We start from the raw sequence: 18,618 nt of genomic DNA, 5'->3' as shown, positions 1-18,618 counted from the left end.
TCATGTCACAGAAAAGGAAACATAAATGACATACATATAAAAATATATACAGCTTAATTGTTAAGAAAATACAAAAGATATATACTTTACACACTCTCTACATTGGTAGATATAATGAAATCCAATGTACAGAAGTTATAAGTATTTAAACTAGTAAAATAATTTTGGAAAACCTTATGACACAATATCATGAAATTAAATGTTTGCTTGTTTTTGAGAAATTATAATTCTAAGCATATAACATAGAGATATACATTTGAACTAGGAACTGTTTAATAGTGTTCATAAGCATATTGTTTATAAAAACGAAAAAGTAAAAACAACCTAAATCTCTAATGACAGACCATTATCAATTGAGAGTATCTGTATGTAACTATCTATATGTAATATAAAACCATTAAAAAAATCAAGAGGTGTCATAATAAAAAAAAAATGTTATAAAGCTTAAAAAAGCCAGAATATAAAATTGGTCATTTTTTTAGAATTTCTCTTTATATTTCCAAGGTAACAAATAGCTATGAAAATTATTAGAGAGATGCCTTTTTAATTTATTCTTTACTAAAATTGGTGACCTTGGGCATTCATTTTTTTAATCTAAAATAATGAATATTATTTTATTATTAACTATTTTTTGCTCAAGGCATGATTATATATGACAGTATTTATGTAATTTCTTCCTGTACTGATTCTTAATTACATTATTATTTAATATCATATCAGGTTCCTAATTTAAAAATTACAGTTTTATTAAATATGAATTTTTGCATAAATGTATAAACGATGTATGAATGCATAAGTATATGTTAGTAAGAAATAATACTAAGTTACGTATTGTGGTGTAATTTGCTCCCAGTTTTACTAACATGTTATAATCATTTGAGGGATTCTGTTACCAAAGGATACACAAAAGTAAATCCAATACCTTTAAATCTGGTAATTTAGATTCAAATTTAGCTCTAATGTTTTTTTAAGCTTTACTATTTAATGGAAATAGCACACTGTGTTTTTCCATGTTAGTTTTATAAAAAATATATGCAAATGTATGGAAAACCACTCTCCGCCTACATGTACTTTTTATAAAGACTTCTCAAAGTAGATTTGCATTAATCATGCTTCAAATAAGAGTTTCCTATAAACAGAAGCCATGCCATTTCATTGAAAATTATTACAGAAGGTGCATTAGAGCAAATAAAAATTATGAAAATTATAATAATTGGATTTTAGGGATAGTCAGACATAGTCTGCTCACATGGTATTTATATGGATAAATACAATGAGTCTGATATGCATTTTCAACGTTTCTTTGCCCGAATTTTTATTTTTATTACATATTGCAATATAGTTGAGATGTTTGTTTCTGTTTATTGCTAGGTCATACAGATAAATTTTGAAGAATTTGATCTGGAGATTGGCTATGATACATTGACCATTGGTGATGGAGGTGAAGTTGGAGACCCCAGGACAGTACTCCAAGTGTAAGTGCTCACCATCTCATTCTTGACTTTGCCTATCCGGTCTTTATTAAATTTTACCCTTTTTTCTCTTTCTTCTTTTTTTTTTTTTTTTTTTTTTTTAAGTTGGTCCTTTCCACTACTACCAACAGAAGAAGCATAGTAACTTGGTTATTATCATCAACCTACATATAGTATTTATTAGTTCTTCTTCAGTGAGGTTTAAGATACTGGATCCAAACAGAATTTTCTAGACTCCACTGGCAAACAGAAACCTGTCAGAAATGGAAGCTCACAGTAAAATTGCAGAGTGAATGATTAGGGTTTATTTTGGAAAATACCCTTGCCCTTAGAGTTTAGAAATGGAAAGGAAAAAAAAAAAAGTATAAAATGGATCCCAGGGGACTCTGATATTAGTACTGCAGACTTGTGGGTTATGTTCATGTATTGGCTGTAAAATCATTCCTAGCCAGTGAGATCTGAAGTTTAGATTTGAAATAGATGAAGTAGAGCAACTGGGGGTTTTGATGTGGGCTGAAACAATGATCATGTATCAAAAAACAGGAAATGCTAAGAACTTATTTATTCCCCAGTCCTTGGGCTATTCATTCCAATAATCTACCTCTGATAGTGGCATGGAAAATATTTTGGGGAGACTATATTGTGTTTTCTCCTTTGAACCTCTAAAATTTAGGATTCACTTTCTCTCAGAATTCCTTTCATAGCTATTGATTTTCAGTTCAGACTTCATGAACACAATGGATTTTCCTAAACCATCAAATTGAAGTTCACACTGAGTATTTCATCTCCAGTAGGAATAAAAATTAAAGCTTCATTCTGTGAGCATTACCTTTTAGACTATTCAATCAATAGATCTAAATTGGTCCCCTTAGTGAGAATGTGGGAGGGCTAGGAAAGAGAAGAAAAAAAAAATACACTATGTTTAAAACACCCTAAGACTGTGAGAGTAGCAAGTGTGTATGTGCATACACATATACACACTATTCAGATCCAGACCTTATTGTAATGATATGGATCTAATTTTTCTTATAAAACTCAAAATAAGAAAAAATAGGGCAATACCTTTACAACTTTTAGATACTGAGAGAACAAAGAACTTTTTAAAAAAATACAACCATACTCTAAAGAAAAATTAATTCCTCCTTGATCAAGAGATGCTCTAAATCCACACTGTTCTAGGCTGTGTGTGTGTGGGGTGTGTTACACCTTGTTTCCCACCCCACCCCGCATAATGTCCTTCCCACAGTCACACACTGCCACCACTATCTCTCACCACAGTCCGCCATTTTCTGCATACCTACCATCCCCATTTGACCTCAGTTGCAAAAGCAAAAACAAAAAAATTATTAGTGGTTTTGCTGCTCACTTCAAAATTTTAATTGTCAAGTGCATATGATGCCCTTATTTCATTTTATATTGGAAGACATGGATGGGGAGAGTTTTAAATTAATTTTTAAAATCCTGTCTTGAATGGATGAAATCAAATAGTGGATGAGGTGAGAAGCATGGGATAATTTAATAAAAAAAAAAAAAGCTTACAGTTGATTTTTTGAAGAAGATTATTCCCAAATTAGGTGAACAACAAAAGATTCTATAGAGAACAAATGTATGGATGGGTAGTGTCTTTATAAACCAAATAAATAGTCAAATGGAAATAGCTGTATGTCACAGACTAACATGAGTTTCCTTCTGTTGCTGGTAAGAAAAAGAAGAAAAAGTTATATATTTTTTTCCTCTTCTCATATTCCTCTTGTTATACTGTCCCTTTTTTGTGTAGTCATTCTACTTTGTTGTTATATTTCCCTCACTCTGAGAAGTTATATTAATTTTGAAAAAATTATGAGATTCCCATTTTCGTCCATATTCCTCTGTCTGTAACCAGAAACTGTTTCTCAAACTTGCTTTTCTCCCTGAGAAACAAAATTGCACTTCTCTGAAAATATAACCCTTTTCCTAAGTAAGGATGACTGAAACAGAACTTAGGTAGCACCTACTCCTGGAGGTGTTCAAATGAAAGCTGGCTGACTCACTAACAGAGATTTTACAGTGCTAGAATTAGATCAGAAGTTCCTTTGAACTCTAAGATTCTGTAATAATAGAACTTAACTGGATTTGTATCCACCAGAGAAGCTGATCTAAATTTGAGTGAATCTGAAGCCTATTTCTCAAGGTTAACTTTCCCAACTTTAGGACCGCCCATTTGGGCGTTTGCAGGGCCCAGAGTAAGAAAGCTAATAAATGCAAACTTATGTATCATAGATCTAAATATTAGAAGTTGTATATGAAAGCTACATGTCATCAAATATAGTATGTTCCATTCTCCTACCTTGACAAAGGCACTTTCATGACGACCTGAAAAGACAAGTTTGCATTTGGAATTCTAGGAATTGTGTGGTTTCCTTATGGGGACATGAAGTCATGGGGCAAATGTGTTCCCAGCCCCAGCCTACAGCTGCCACCCACTCTCACCAACCTCAGCTCCATCCTTTACCAAGCTGTGGTCTTCCCAGCCTAAATATTTGAAGTCCGCATGCCTCCCTGCAAGTACTGCCCACTGCCCAAGAGTACACATATGGGTCCTATGTCCTGGCCCTGGAAATATGCATGTGGAAAGGAGGCTTATGTGGGTCCAGATAGCAGGCAAATCCAGGGTACTGGGTGCTTGTGAGTTGTAGGACAGTACTTCTCAAACAAACTATAAAATAGATTTGTTTTCATTTCCAATCTATCTTGAACTGATACTTTTGTAAAGGGAAGGGAAAATAAATGTGTCGAAAAATGAAATAAAAACATATGTGAGTACAATCCCATTATTTTTATATTATGAAATTCACCACACACAATTGCTCTTAAATTACTCTAGAAGTTTGAAAGACTTACTCCCAATTTCTGTACTGATGGCACAATGGGCTGGAAACTAGCTAGAATCTGGAAGAAGTCGGGGAGGGAGGCAGGCACCAGTAGATGCATCAACTCCCTGGGGAAGAGTTAAGGAAAGGTCAGAAGGACACCCTCCATGGGGAAGAAATTAGAAAAGGGGTCTTCCTGCTCAAGTTGAAAAACAGTATTATGTATGTGGCATGATAAATTGTCAAGAATTTTAAATTTTAAAACCCCAGTTGAAAAGAATTTATTTTAAATGATGCTCTTCGGTGCCTGGGTGGCTCAGTGAGTTAAGCCTCTGCCTTTGGCTTAGGTCATGTTCCCAGGGTCCTGGGATCGAGCCCCACGTCGGGCTCTCTGCTCAGCAGGGAGCCTGCTTCCTCCTCTCTCTCTCTGCCTGCCTCTCTACCTGCTTGTCATCTCTGTCAAATAAATAAATAAAATCTTGAAAAATAAATAAATAAATAAATAAATAAATAAATGATGCTCTTCTAACAGGTAAAACTAGTCTCCATCTGGACACCTTAGTTAGTAATGTTTATTAATCTATGAATGCCTTTTTGATTTTTATGTTTGATTTATATGCTAGTAAATAACTTTTGGCACCAAAACTATTTTCACAAATAAATTCATTTTAAGAGATGTGATAGCTGAAAGTTAAAAAATGTAGTAAAGTAAATAAATAAATAAAAAGGCATGCATCTAACAGAAAACTATGTAATACCATATTTTAAATTTTCTTATAAGAGGATGAATTCAGCTTATATTAATTTTATAAGTTCTCATTAAAAAACACAGAACACATCACTTGGTAAGTATTTAGTCAGATATGAAACATACCAACCTATTTTGTTTAGGTCATAGGATTAAATTAAGCATTAGAAATATGTAGTATTTTTGTTTCTCATTTTCTTTTAATATTTAAGTTCTAAAATGTAAAGTCAATTGTCATATTCTATTCCATAAAAATATATATATAGTCCATAAAGTCACAATATGTTCAATAGTTAAAATAATCCTCCATAAAAAGACTAATTATGAGATGTTTTTAAAAACCGTTCTTGTGGGACGCCTGGGTGGCTCAGTTGGTTAAGCAGCTGCCTCCGGCTCAGGTCATGATCCCAGCGTCCTGGGATGGAGTCCCACATCGGGCTCCTTGCTCTGCAGGGAGTCTGCTTCTCCCTCTGCCTCTGCCTGCCATTCTGCCTGCCTGTGTTCACACGCTCTCTCTCTCTCTGACAAGTAAATTAAAAAAAAAAAAAAAAAAAATCTTAAAAAAAAAAAACCGTTCTTGTAATTACTTTCTCTTAAGTACAAAGCATTTAGTTTTTGCAATACAGTAACTTAAAAATAATTTAAGTATGCTACGTCTCTTTACCTTGAGACTTTAGCCCCAAAGAAATATGATGAAGTTATCAGAAATGAAATTATTAAGTAATAGAGAATTATTAAGTAATAGAGAATGTCCATTGTAATTGGACACCATATGTAATATGAATTTCTCCACATAGTTTTTTCAGATGAAAATTCCTAAAATACTGCAAACTTAAGTTGCAAACCTAAATTCACAATTCAGAGATGTGTTGCTTCTGCTGTTTGCTGTCTCATAATCAAATTGCCCATTTATAGTCTTGTCTCTGTTTCTCATTCATTTTCTCTCCATTGGAATTACTTGGAGGACATTTTTTTCTTTTGTGAAATAGCATTTTTTTTTTTTTATTCCTGACAACTGCGTGGAATTATAGTGACACGTGTCAAAAGATCTCAGAATATGAACTTAGCCAGCTGATAAAAATTCAGGTAATTGATTTAAACAATCATGCTATTATCTTTTAAAGGCTGTTAAAATAACAGTGAGTTTCTCCAGATTGTTTTCCATGTGCTTTTTTCACACGTATGTGTAAATTCACCTGACAGTGAAAATGGGTGTAATAAATTTGAGAGAACTACGAGTGGTGATAATGCAGTTACTGGCATTGAATTCACCTCCAACCCTCATTTCGTCTGCATAAAAAAGGAGAGGGTGTTGATTATTTGATGCTACTTCTTGTAGCATCAAAGGAAGATGGTTAGGCATTTGATCAAGCATGTGATTCTCTTTGTTTTCTTGCCTTTTCTCTCACATGCTTTGCTGTTTCCTTATTGAATTCATGGTGACACTGTTAAGATTAATTAGGTGAAAACTTGCAAAATAAAAGATGAGGTTAAAAAAAAAAGTCTTCTACCCCTAAGATACCTCTGGAAATTTTATGAATATGCACTGATATTGATTGGATGACATTGTATTTGAACTAGTATCTTAAGGGGAGAAATGTTGTTTTGGATATCTAAACATAACTAATTCTCTTACTTTGAAATTCTAATTTCTCCTATAAAATCAATGTACAGTGTAAAATTTCCTTCTCAGTTATAAGTTGATAACGGCCAGCAATACCCTTCCCTGGGTACTCTCTGTCTCTCTTTCTCTCTCTCTCTTTTTTTTTTTTAATTTTAAATACACCCACACCTTTGTTAATATAGTTTTTAAATAAATATTATAGTCACTTTAATATTTTAATAATTATATTAGCTTTTTAAGATAAGATAGCTTTGTTATACTTACAGATTATTGTTATTTTTCTCAGCTCATTGGTCTTTATGTTTTGACAAGCTACTTTGTCCAAGGTTTTTTTTTTTTTTAAACTACTCAGTGATTCACTCTGTAAAAATCTAGGCTCTACTCTTCTTGGTATCAGACCACTACACATGATATTTGCCGTGAGCAAACTCTTCTACATCCAGGGAATTTACCTTCCCAAATTTGCTTTTGTATTTCCCTCTCTTAATAATGAAAAAACCTAAATACCAAAAACACCATGGGCTAATGAAAGAAGGGAATATACTAAATATAGCAACGAGGTAATATTTTTTTAAGAGAATGCTGACCACGGTATAAATAAAAAGTGCTTAGAAAATTGACTAGTGAGCAAAATTCTGCATCCCTTATCTTAGAGTTATTAAAAACAAGGAAAAAAAAAAAAACCTCTTCTTATTGCTCTTCACTCTGCTTTGTACTCTGCTTGCTGTCCTCCACCATGCACACATACTCGCTCACTCACTCACACATGCTCACCATCATTTTTTAAGTTCCTTGAGAACAGTAACTATCTTTTACTCATCTTGGGTTTCCCAAAATACCTAACACAGAGCCTGTGTTAACACTGCTAGGTATTGCATGAATTATAGTGGGAGAGGCAAAGTTACTCCGCATCGAGACACTTACTGAGACATGTGAACAGAGAAGGTATCTTTGCAAACATTGGCAAGGACATACGGTGCAGACATGCTTTCGTTCACTTGGGCTGCTGTCACAAAAATACCATAGACGGGGTGGTTTATCAGCAACAGAAATTTATTTCTCACAGTTCTGAAAGTTGGAAGTCCAAGATCACAGTGCCAGACACACATTATTTAGTCCTGTGGAGAAGATTTAATGCATACTCATGAAAATGACTTGCTGTTGGGCAATAGTAAATATATGCCCTTGGAATTTAAGAATTATTTAGACCACAAGATGAAAATAGTCTCTGTGACATGTTGATTTCTAGCAGCAAATTATTAAATATAGAGATAGCTTATTTTTATGGTTCTTCATCCTTTTCTCATTGTGGTTGTAGCTACATCTTTCTATTATGAAAACACTGACAATTTTACTAAAGAAAAAGTCAGTTTGCTATTGTTTGCTTTGGTTTGTGTATTTATTTTTGCATGGATTGAATTGTCTAAAATTAAAAAAAAGTCTTTTATTTAATGTTTCTCTCCTTTTAATCAGAAATATTTGTACTATGGTAGGCATTTCAAAAGTGGTTGTAATAAAATGAAACAAAATATAAAAAGGGTATCTAAATCAGCTGGATTTCCTCCCACTAATAGCAAATATTAAAGAGTGCCCCTTGCTAGAGTGCTAAAAGTATAAATGAAGGATGGCACACATAGCTGAACGCAAAGTTATATGTGCTGAGGTCTTCATCTTCACATTCTTTTTCCTAAAAAAAATGTTGATACAGAAATATTGTGTATGAAGTGAGAACTGTGACAGATACCCTCATACACCTTATGCTTTTGAATTAGCCAATAAGAACTTCTGAAACCTAAATCCGTGAATGAAATAAATGTCATAATTACGGATTACTCAGTTACCTAAATAAGCTAACATTTATGTAGTTCTGTTATTTCTAGTACTCCATGTATTATCATTTTTAAAGAAATATATTATTATTCCAATATGTTGATCCACTTTTTTTCCTTTTTATTTTTCTCAGGTTTATTGAGCTATAACTGACAAATAAAAGTGTTAAATATTAAAGGCATATATACTTAGTGATTATATATATATATATATATATATATATATATATATTTTTTTTTTTTTTTTTTTTTTTTTTTTCCCCAGTGTGGGGCTCGATCCCAGGATCCTGGGATCATGACCCGAGCCGAAGGCAGAGGCTTTAACCCACTGAGCCACCCAGGCACCCCAGTTAGCATCCAAATCTTGATTTCACCTCAGGTCATGATCTTAGGGTCGTGAGATCAAGCCCTGCACTGGGCTCTGTGCTGGACATGGATCCTGCTTAAGATTCTCTCTCTCAGTTTCCCTCTGCCCCCTTCTCCCTCATGCTCTCTCTCCCTAAAAATAAACAAACAAGCAAACAAAACCATACTAAAGCCATTTGAATACTCATTTGAAATAATGTGGGACTCCCTCCTCCATGATTAGAAAACACCCTTTACTGTCAGGGATGGGAGTTGGATCGAAAGTTGTCCAAAGTAGGTGAAATTTCAATTTGAGTCTAAACAAGTGTGTGAGAGGCTGTTGGAAGGACATTAGCCACTGAACCTGCATCCAAAGAGTGTGGTTTCAAGTGAGGTACCAATGTTAATTAAATATAATCAAAAATAAAATCACCACCAACAAAGTGAATTCTCTTCACTACATGAAGAAAAGAATAAATCAGTTTTACTCCTGAGTAGGCATTAAACCAGAATATAACATACATTATATGCAGTCTGCTAAAGAGATAACAAAAAAAAGAAAAATAATCTCACCCATTTATATAAGCAGATACAATCCATTACATACGTGTTGGTTATCCTTATCAAAAGTAAGACAAAATTAACTCTTATCCATATGATAAGCTGGAAGTTACACCCTAGAGCAAACCACCTAGGCTTTAACTCTCAGGCACAGAAGCAGGATGAAGGGGCACCATCTTTCTTCATGTTCACATTTCAAGGAGATGGCTCCAAGGCCTTCATGAAAGACATTCTTGATGTGTAAAACTGGAAGAGTTTTGTTTAGCTTTTACACCATTTAAATAGGCCTGAAAAACACGAAGAAAGCAAGTATTTGTAATTTTAAGTTTTCTAAAGGAAATGATAAAAAGAAATGGAAAAGTAGGAAAGTTTTCTTTCCCTTTTGTAACCAAGGACAATTTGAAACTATTTTTTTTTTAATTTGTATTTGCACTTATAATTTTTCTTTTTGTGACTACTTTATAATAAAACTACAATTTTATAATTATCTCAATTGCTGTTTCTACTTTGCTCTGGGCAGTTTGCAGTCGTCTAAATATACAGCAAATTCACAGTAAAATACAAAGCAAAGCAATTATCAGGAATACAATAGGATGAATTTAAAATTTCAGTACAATATTAGCTGTGGAGGAATAACCTTTAAATATGTTGTACCAATGGTGAATGGGTAAAGAAAACTCTTGATGGCAAAGGTCAAATATTTTCTTTCATCATACATTAGTTTTACAAAGTGCTATGTTGCCTATATTGCTTACACTTTTAAATGATTCAATGTTTATTGTATTATTTTATAGCTCCTTATGAAAGCTTACTAATTTAAACCTAAGGAGTAGCTTCACCCTGGAGCCTGAATCTAATTTTGTCAGTAAGAGTTTATTTCTTTAGAGTCCCAGTAAACTTCTCCTAAGTTCTCACCAATTACATAAGTGACATTACATTTACAAAATAATCTAGGATCTTCAGTAATTATTCCATCTTTCCAGATAATTTTTCCCAGATGGAAACACAAAGATACCCAGAACCATTATCTAGTATTATTGTGAGGCACCTGTTGAAGGGTACATATTGAACTTCCAGTGTTCAATAATACATGACTCTAACTATTTAAATCTTGAGGACAAACCCAGCCTACAGGCCATGTTTTGCATGGTCAAAATCAATAGTTATATTATTATAACAGTCAATTAAATCTACATAGGTAATAGACATTCACTTTTGCTTATCTACACTTGGACTGGAGAGAACTTGTTATTTCAAAGTTAATCAAGGGGCATTAAACTTGTCTTCTATAGCTTAATTTGTAAACACTGGATTTCTGTTTGTCTTCTAATTAAATGCTTTTCATTCTGCAGCATCCTACTAGTCAAACAAGTTAACAAAACTGTTTTTTTTAATATCAAAATTATAAAGTAAGTATCTAGATGGGCGTTAGTTATTTTACTTTGGTATTATTAAAACTTACTAAGAAGATAATCTCACTTTTTGCTCTGTCAATAATTAGATTGCTGGACTGAGAAGTCCAGATCATGTGTTGACCAGTATAAGAGAAAAATTATGCCAGACCAGTTAAACAGTTAGGGAAGAGTTTATTCAAGACTATGGACTCCTATTGGAATAGGGACCAAGACTATTGACATAGGAGTCAGTACTATTATAGTAGGAAAGAGGAATCAAACTCAACTCTACTGAAATAAAAGGTGGGGTAGATTTTACACCCTGGGGTAAACTTTAGGGAAAGTGTTGGAGAAGAGTAGTGGGAGATTGGTGGATATGAATAGGTCATCTGTGTTTGTTAACAGATGCTGATCAGAATTGAGCTCCTGCGTGTCCACAGACAGAGAGTTTGGAGTGCTAACTCTTTTCGTGATTATATTTCAGAGGGATGGCTCCCAGCTCCTTGAGAAACACATTCATAGGTTGTAGAAAATTTACGTCTTGAAGTGCAGAGAAAAGATGTACAGTTCTAAGTTTTCTAAAGTAAAGGCTCTTCAAAAAGGTAGAATAAGAGCCTGTAATCAGGAAGGAGACTCTCAAAGTTTAGTTAAGCTCAGGGGAACATTAAGGCTGTCTTGGCCACTGGGAATATAATTTTGAGATGTCTTGGTATAGTGATTGTGGGGCCTATTATTGGGAGTACAGAAAGAAAAATATAGTTTAACAAATAACCTGTTTTTTTTCTGTAATAAAATGTGATTTTTTTTAAAGAAATTTAAAAAACACTGCTGTGAATAAGACAGTAAGGCAGTCCACGAAAATCATACGTTCTCTAGAATACCTTTTTTTTTTTTAAAGATTTTATTTATTTATTTGACAGATCACAAGTAGGCAGAGAGGCAGGCAGAGAGAGAGAGAGGAGGAAGCAGGCTCCCCGCTGAGCAGAGAGCCCGATGCGGGCTCCATCCCAGGACCCTGGGATCATGACCTAGCCGAAGGCAGTGGCTTAACCCACTGAGCCACCCAGGTGCCCTCGAATACCTTTTTTAAGCTGAGTTCCGTGTCATCCTCGGTTGCTCTAGAAAATTTGATTTTCAACTCTTTTGTAAGACCCACTGCCTAGCCCTTTCTGGCTGCTGGCTTCACTTGGCAAGCGTGGGTCTCCCTGGGTTTTCCTTTCACTTTGATCATTGTATGGGTGATTAACAGCACTTGAAAGAGTCCCTCCAGCATAGGAACAGACAGTCTTTCCTCTACAACAACTTTAAGTAGACAGAATCTCCTGGTTAATAGAGGTGGCAGACTTCTGGTGGGTCCTTCAAGGTCCTTTGCCTTATGACTTTATGTCTCAGGACTTCTGGGGAAGAAAGAAGCCCTTTGAAGTATTGGACATGTTTATGAGAGGATTCAGTTAAATTGGGTACAGGACATGATCTCTGATGACCCAAATTCATAAGCCTGCCAAATATAAGTTCAAAGGGAAAATATTTTGCTTGCTTGCAGAGGTTGCTCTAATTTTCCACAAGGCTAGTAGTAAAGGTCTAGACCAGTTTAATCTATTATATTGCTGAATTTTAACAAACGAGTTTGATTGTTCTTACTGGAATCTGTAAATATTTGCATCATTACTAGATGGCAGTGGAAATCAGATAACTTCCTTTCTCTGATTCATTATGCTCTAGTATTCCTTAAGTGGAAAATGTTTGAAGAAAGACTTTACCACTGCTTGAGCATTGGCATCTGAAGAGGGGAACAACTTCTTCAGACCGTCCAGATATCATAATCCCATAACTAGACAAAACCTCTTAATTCCTCAGAAATTAATTCTATGAAATCCAAATGCCACCAAAATTTTAGAGAAGTTGGTTGGGGAAAACTGCCTACACAGACCTTAGGAGAACCTGTGAAGAATTCTGCTGGCACATTTTTCATCTCTTTAATATGTTTTGGATAACTTCATCTTTTTAGGTATATGTAGTAAGAGTCTAGTGCCTTTAAAAATCCTTTTTTACTTTGGCATTATGTTGATGATGCAACATTGCTAACCAAGAAATAAGGACTGTGGCATGTGTTTTTGTTAACTAATTCCCAGAGTTCAGTGAAATTTCTCTTAGCTCCTCTTCTAATCCATTTGTACATTTTTTTGTGTGTAGGGGTGTGGGAAGCATATTTTTGGAAATTAACAAAAATTGCTTGTTGTATTGAATGTGAGGCTTCTAAGTTTGAAATCTGCCGCATTTAACAGTGGCTTTTGAAGCTCTGTCAGCAAAATCATTGCCTTCAGAAGTTTTCATTCTGCCTGCGTGAGCCCTGCAAGAGATTACTGATCTGAGCAGCCTTGAACAAGTCAGCTATCAATTTTCCATGAGATTCTTTCCCCTCAAAGTAGGAACCTTCTTCTTCTTTTTTTTTTTTTTCCAAATTTGTTCTGTTGCAAGACAGACAAAAACATATACTATATGGGGGTGCAATTACCATGACTGCTATTGATGAGGCTGTTTGTGCCAGCTTAGTTCGAGGCAAAATAGAAGCTTCCAGAATTTTTATAAAGAGTCAGCATACCATACAAAGCCTTATGCTGGCCACTTTTATCCTAAGAATATGACCCATCCACAAACATTATGAAATTGTCATTATGAAAAAGAATATCAGACAAATCAAGTCAAAGCCTCGTGTCTTCTTCTATTACCATTGAACAGTTGTGACCAACAATATGATTAGGATCTGGTAAAAATAACACCGACAACAACAACAACAACAACAACAAAAAACAGGATCTAAGAGATTGCATTTCCTAATAGTATTTTTGTTGTTGTTGTTTAATGACCCTTTATACCTAGTCTGATGGCATACCCACAAATTTGTAACCTTACTTGTAAGATAGCTGTCATAATACATAGGACAAGAAAATAAGTCAAGTGACTCAAGGTAAGGACTTGAGCCTTTTTAAAATGTGTCTGTTGCTATTACAGCGTCCCAGTAACCACAGTGCCCTGATCCAGAAGATTTGAGAAATACATTATCAACGTGTGGTCTAATGAATCCTTGCTTTTGAGTTAACACTTCAAACGCGGCACCCTTATTTTCACGACAACACAACTAGAAAGGCTTTTCCAAATTCAGAATTCCCAATGCTGAGCAGTCATCTCACAATTGCTCTATCAGAGGTTTTGCCCTCTCTGTAAAAGTTTGAATTCATGGTCTACGGTATCCTCTTAGTCCCCAAAACTGGGGACTTTATTTAACAAGATATTTCATTTGCAAAATGGGCTGTATTGTATGCTTTTGGGGCCTTCAGCATCAACAGATACCCTGAATATTCTACCTCAGTTTGGCAGTAATACAGCTTATCTCGTGAGGCCTTGGGCCCTTGTAAACAGAGGGAATTGTAACAAAGCCAAAGTATCAGTTCTGCTTGGCTTTTTAGTTTCTGATTCTACCAGCAAACCATCCATATATTGAATACCTATGGATCCTTCTGGCGGGAGAGCTGTCTCTAAGTTTTCCCATAAATGACTAGAGGAATAGTAGGAGAGTACTGAAACGCTTGATTTTTTTTTTTTTTTTTTGCCATAAATATTGGACTCCTTCATAAGTAAAAGTGAACAAGATTTAGACTTGTCCATGAGAGGAGCTAGAAGAAAACAAAAACAAAACAGAAATAGATAGATTGGAGAAAAACCTTTCAGACAATGCTACCAAAGTTATTAAAAGTTCTGGTTTAGGAACTATACACATTAATGGAACAATTTTATTTATTTTCTTAAGATCTTGTACAAAAGTCAACCATCTTTATCATATTTACTTTACTTCTTTACTGGGAATTTGGCAGTAATAATATTATAGGGTGGGTGCCCTTTATTTTATAATTATCCTTTGCTTTTTCTAATTTTTTTTTTTTAATAACCGGATTTTCCCTTCTAATTGAGCCCTCAACAAAGGGTATTGTTCGACATAAGACTAATGCTTCCGATAAGGGATTTCTATGGGTTATACATCTGAGATTAAATTAGTGTTGTTATTCCTTGGGCCCAAAGTAATACACTGATTTGTTTCTGCTCAGGGTACTTTTCCAGTGTGGTACAGGCTTGCTATTTCCTACTATACCCCTTTTCTTTCAGAAAGTACCCAGTAACCAAACCAGATGCTTTTTCTGAGGGTAATTCACAGACATTCCAGATGGAATACACAATATGGTAGTCTTAGTTTGCACAAGAGATCTCTCCCCAATAGGTTTATAGGACAATCAAGAGAAAGGAAGAAAATGTGTTCCTCAGCCACAGGATCTATTCAGGTTGGAACCACAAAGAAAAGAAAGGAGCATAAAGCTGATTCAAATGACCTGTATTGATCTATCACCAGTTGGAAAATGAGGACTTTCCAGGGAAACTTCAGAATAAGTAACAGTACAATCTACCAGAAAAAGCAATGATACATCAGCCAGAGGGAAAGTTATTGAAGCATACATTTTACCAGTTCCAACCGCTGAGATTTCCTCAGTCTGTCTATTTTAAACCATTTTCCCAGTTATTCTTTAGCCTTCTGGGCATTCCTGATTCCTATTTCTGCAATTTATACATCCCTGGAGTCTTCTTTTCTCCATTCCCTCTTCTAGTGTTGCAGCCTCTTATAATAGTAACATTCTGTTTTGTCTTCCTTTCTCTTCACAGATTGGCCACCGCTGTAGAGTTAATTTCCTTTAGTAATTAGTCTTAACCGAACAGTTAACCTGCCGCTTTTTAACTTCTTATTTTCTTCTTCATATTTGTTCAGATTGTCCCCAAACTGAGTAGCTAGCTACTGCTAAGATTTGAGTAATAGTTGCCCTTGCCATTTGACCCCCCCTTTCTTTAATTTGAGCTTGGATAGTCAACAAGAGAGCCAAGACAAAGATGGATAGAACCAGAGGACGATTTTGACCTGTTCCTGGATCCATGCTAGTAAACTCTGAAAAAGTATCAATAAATTTTTGATGGAAAATAATAGGGAATTCTCCTGTCTTCTGTTTGTAACACTGTGGTTTTTCCCAGCTCACCGTTAGAGGAAAAGCTGTGAGCAGTCTCTTTCAGTAGGTCTTCCAAACAGTTAGTTTTTCCGCAGTTGTGGAGGCGGGTGGATAGCTGGCTACTTTTTGGCGTGCTGGTCATCTTCTTGTCCCCAGCATGTTTGCTCCATCAAATGAGCAAAATCTTTTGGCTTCAGAATTCCAGGAGCTAGTACATATCTCCACGAGTGGCGGTGTAAATTTAAAGAATAATGAGACAGGGAAGACAGAAGGAGCAGAGACAGCAAGAGAAAGAAAGAGAGGGCTTCTGTAAAAGAGAAAGTCCCTTGAATTCTCACATTTTCTCCCATTCTTCCCAGTCTTTCCACTGATTATCCAAACTGCTTTTTAACTTTCCTCTTAGAATGACAGCCATCCAATAAATACAAGTATCTAATTTGCTTGGTAGGAGGCCCTCCTAAAACACAAAAATCCTGAAAGACTAGATTCTCCTATGTATTCCAAATATGACAGGGGTATTACCTGTTTAAGAGAAAGAACCTCAGGCTTCCCATATTTTTTTTACTATCAAAGCTAATCATGATCTTAGATCATGATTTTGGATTTTAGAGCCCAATTTACTCTGGTTTACTAAATAATAAAATCTTGAATTTGAGAGGGTGGTTCATTGAGATAGTATTTCAAAAGAGCAGGGCACTAGAAGAAACACTTTATAATCCAGGGTCTCTTACTAGACTGTTTATAACCATGAGACTTTAGCCGGTCTATTTAATTCAAGAACTGCCATTTGGATCCTATCCTCATCACCAAATTGTCGGGGATATATAATTAAAAATAGAATTACCTGTCAGCCTCGTTAAATCTCTCCACAAAATGTAAGCAAGAATAAAACAGTTTTAATGTTTAATAAGCACTAAACCAGACTGTGATGTGTATCACAGGCAACCCACCAAGGTGATTGCAAAGAAATAAATCTTGCCTTTTTATACAGTCAGGCAGATACAGTCCATTACATGTATGTTAACTGCCCTTAACATACAAATCCAAAAAGATTTTTTAATAAAACACCCATCTTTTTGATGGACAGGAAGTTACCTCATGGGTCTGTATGCCTACACTTAAATCCCACAAAAACAGGGATACAGAACAATATTCTCCTTGACATTCACATTTCAAAGAAATGACACCCAGACCTCCAAGAAAGACATTCACAGGATGCACCATTGGCAAGAGGCTTATTTAACTTAAAAGATTTTTATATAATTGAAATAAACAGAGGCCATTTACAATTTCGAGTGTTCTAAAGGAAATGCTAAAGAGAAGGGATTTTTCTCTTCCCTTTGTGGCACTGGGGAATTTTTTAGTTTAATTATCATTATTTTTCAGATTTGTATTTACCCTTACACCAGCCAGGAATGTGGAATCGCAGAAGAACAAGTTAGCAAGGGAACAACTTTGCCTGTATGTGTTAGCTGTTCTTTATGAACTGACAAAATATCATGCTGGAGGTTTGGGGTAGTAAAAGTTCAGAACTGAAAGGAAATAAGAGAACATAAGAAGGAGCAATTATGCACTCTTCTCCTGAAAACAACTGTTAATAGTGTGAGGCAGATTGTTGGCACATTTGATATGGTGTATCTCATGCCTACTTCATAATGAAACCATTTTGCTTTCTGTCATGTCTCAGAGCTTGAGTTCTCCTTACTCTTGCCCATAAACTCTGTCCCTACTATAGCTCAAAAGAGTAGTACTTATGAACTCACCAATTTGAAAATTGAAAGTTCATATGCCACAAAATTTCACTGAATGATCTTTCCAAATGATGGGGGGGGGGGGTGTGTGTTTACCCACAGATATGTATACCCACAAATATGTATACATGGGGCAGATATACAGCTATATTACAAAGAAGACTGTATGTATGTATATCTTTTATATTATAATAATTTTAAATTTGATCTGGCAGGAAGACAACATACCTTAAAATTCCATAATACAGTATATTTCACAGTGTTCCTCAGTGTCACATATAATCCCATAATTAAAACACAATATTTAACTCGGCTTATTTGAGATAGAGTCCCCATAAGTTCTGTAACACTGGACACTGGTAACACAGCTACATTTAACTCAGTCGGCTGATGTTATTTTATCCTTTTGGTGGCTAGATAATGAGCAAAGCGTTTTGCCGCTGTGGTCACTTCGGGGATACGGGCATCAGTGCTGCCCTCTGCTGGTGTAATTGTAGTGTAGCCTCTATCCCAAAACCTGCTCTCTTAAGAGGCCCATTTTATTACAGAGGGAAAATTTATACCTTCTCTCCTCACGTAATTTCCCAGAATCTTCATGATCTTAGCAATAAAGTACACAAACACTTAGGAATTCCCCCTTTTAGAAGACTCTTTTCAGTATATAATTTAAACTTCCCTATCACTATGGATATTTTGCTCAGCAGTGAGTCCATTTTTTCCCTCTTCCTATTCTCGACAGACTTTTCCCCCCAAGGTCTTATTTACTCATTTGCTTTCCTCCTTTATATGACCCTTGGCTTTGGTTCAAGTATGTGACTGTAACATGATTAATGACAGAGGAAACATGAGGTAATTTCCATTTATACAATTATAAAATTGAGCATTACTGAATGAGATTATTAATGCATAGATTCAGTGATGCTATATCAAACTACCAGCATGTTCTTTAAAATGAAACTATTTGCAGTAAAAAAAAAAAATACATGACATATGTTGTCTG

At 35.1% G+C, this 18,618-nt stretch overlaps 1 protein-coding gene across 5 annotated transcripts in view; it reads left to right on the top strand.

Annotated features, from left to right (window-relative positions):
- CSMD3 (CUB and Sushi multiple domains 3) overlaps window positions 1-18,618 on the top strand; it is a 1,246,643-nt gene that overhangs the window by 662,071 nt on the left and 565,954 nt on the right. For all 5 annotated transcript variants that reach the window (XM_032316321.1, XM_032316320.1, XM_032316319.1 and 2 more), the window contains one exon: window positions 1,372-1,475. In XM_032316321.1, coding sequence (XP_032172212.1) covers window positions 1,372-1,475 — 104 coding nt within the window. The remainder of the gene's footprint in view (window positions 1-1,371; window positions 1,476-18,618) is intronic.

This window comes from Mustela erminea, chromosome 16 (assembly GCF_009829155.1).
Source record: "Mustela erminea isolate mMusErm1 chromosome 16, mMusErm1.Pri, whole genome shotgun sequence".
Taxonomy (NCBI): Eukaryota; Metazoa; Chordata; class Mammalia; order Carnivora; family Mustelidae; genus Mustela; species Mustela erminea.
Note: the sequence above shows the minus strand (reverse complement) of the source record. Positions and strands in the feature narration are given on the sequence as shown.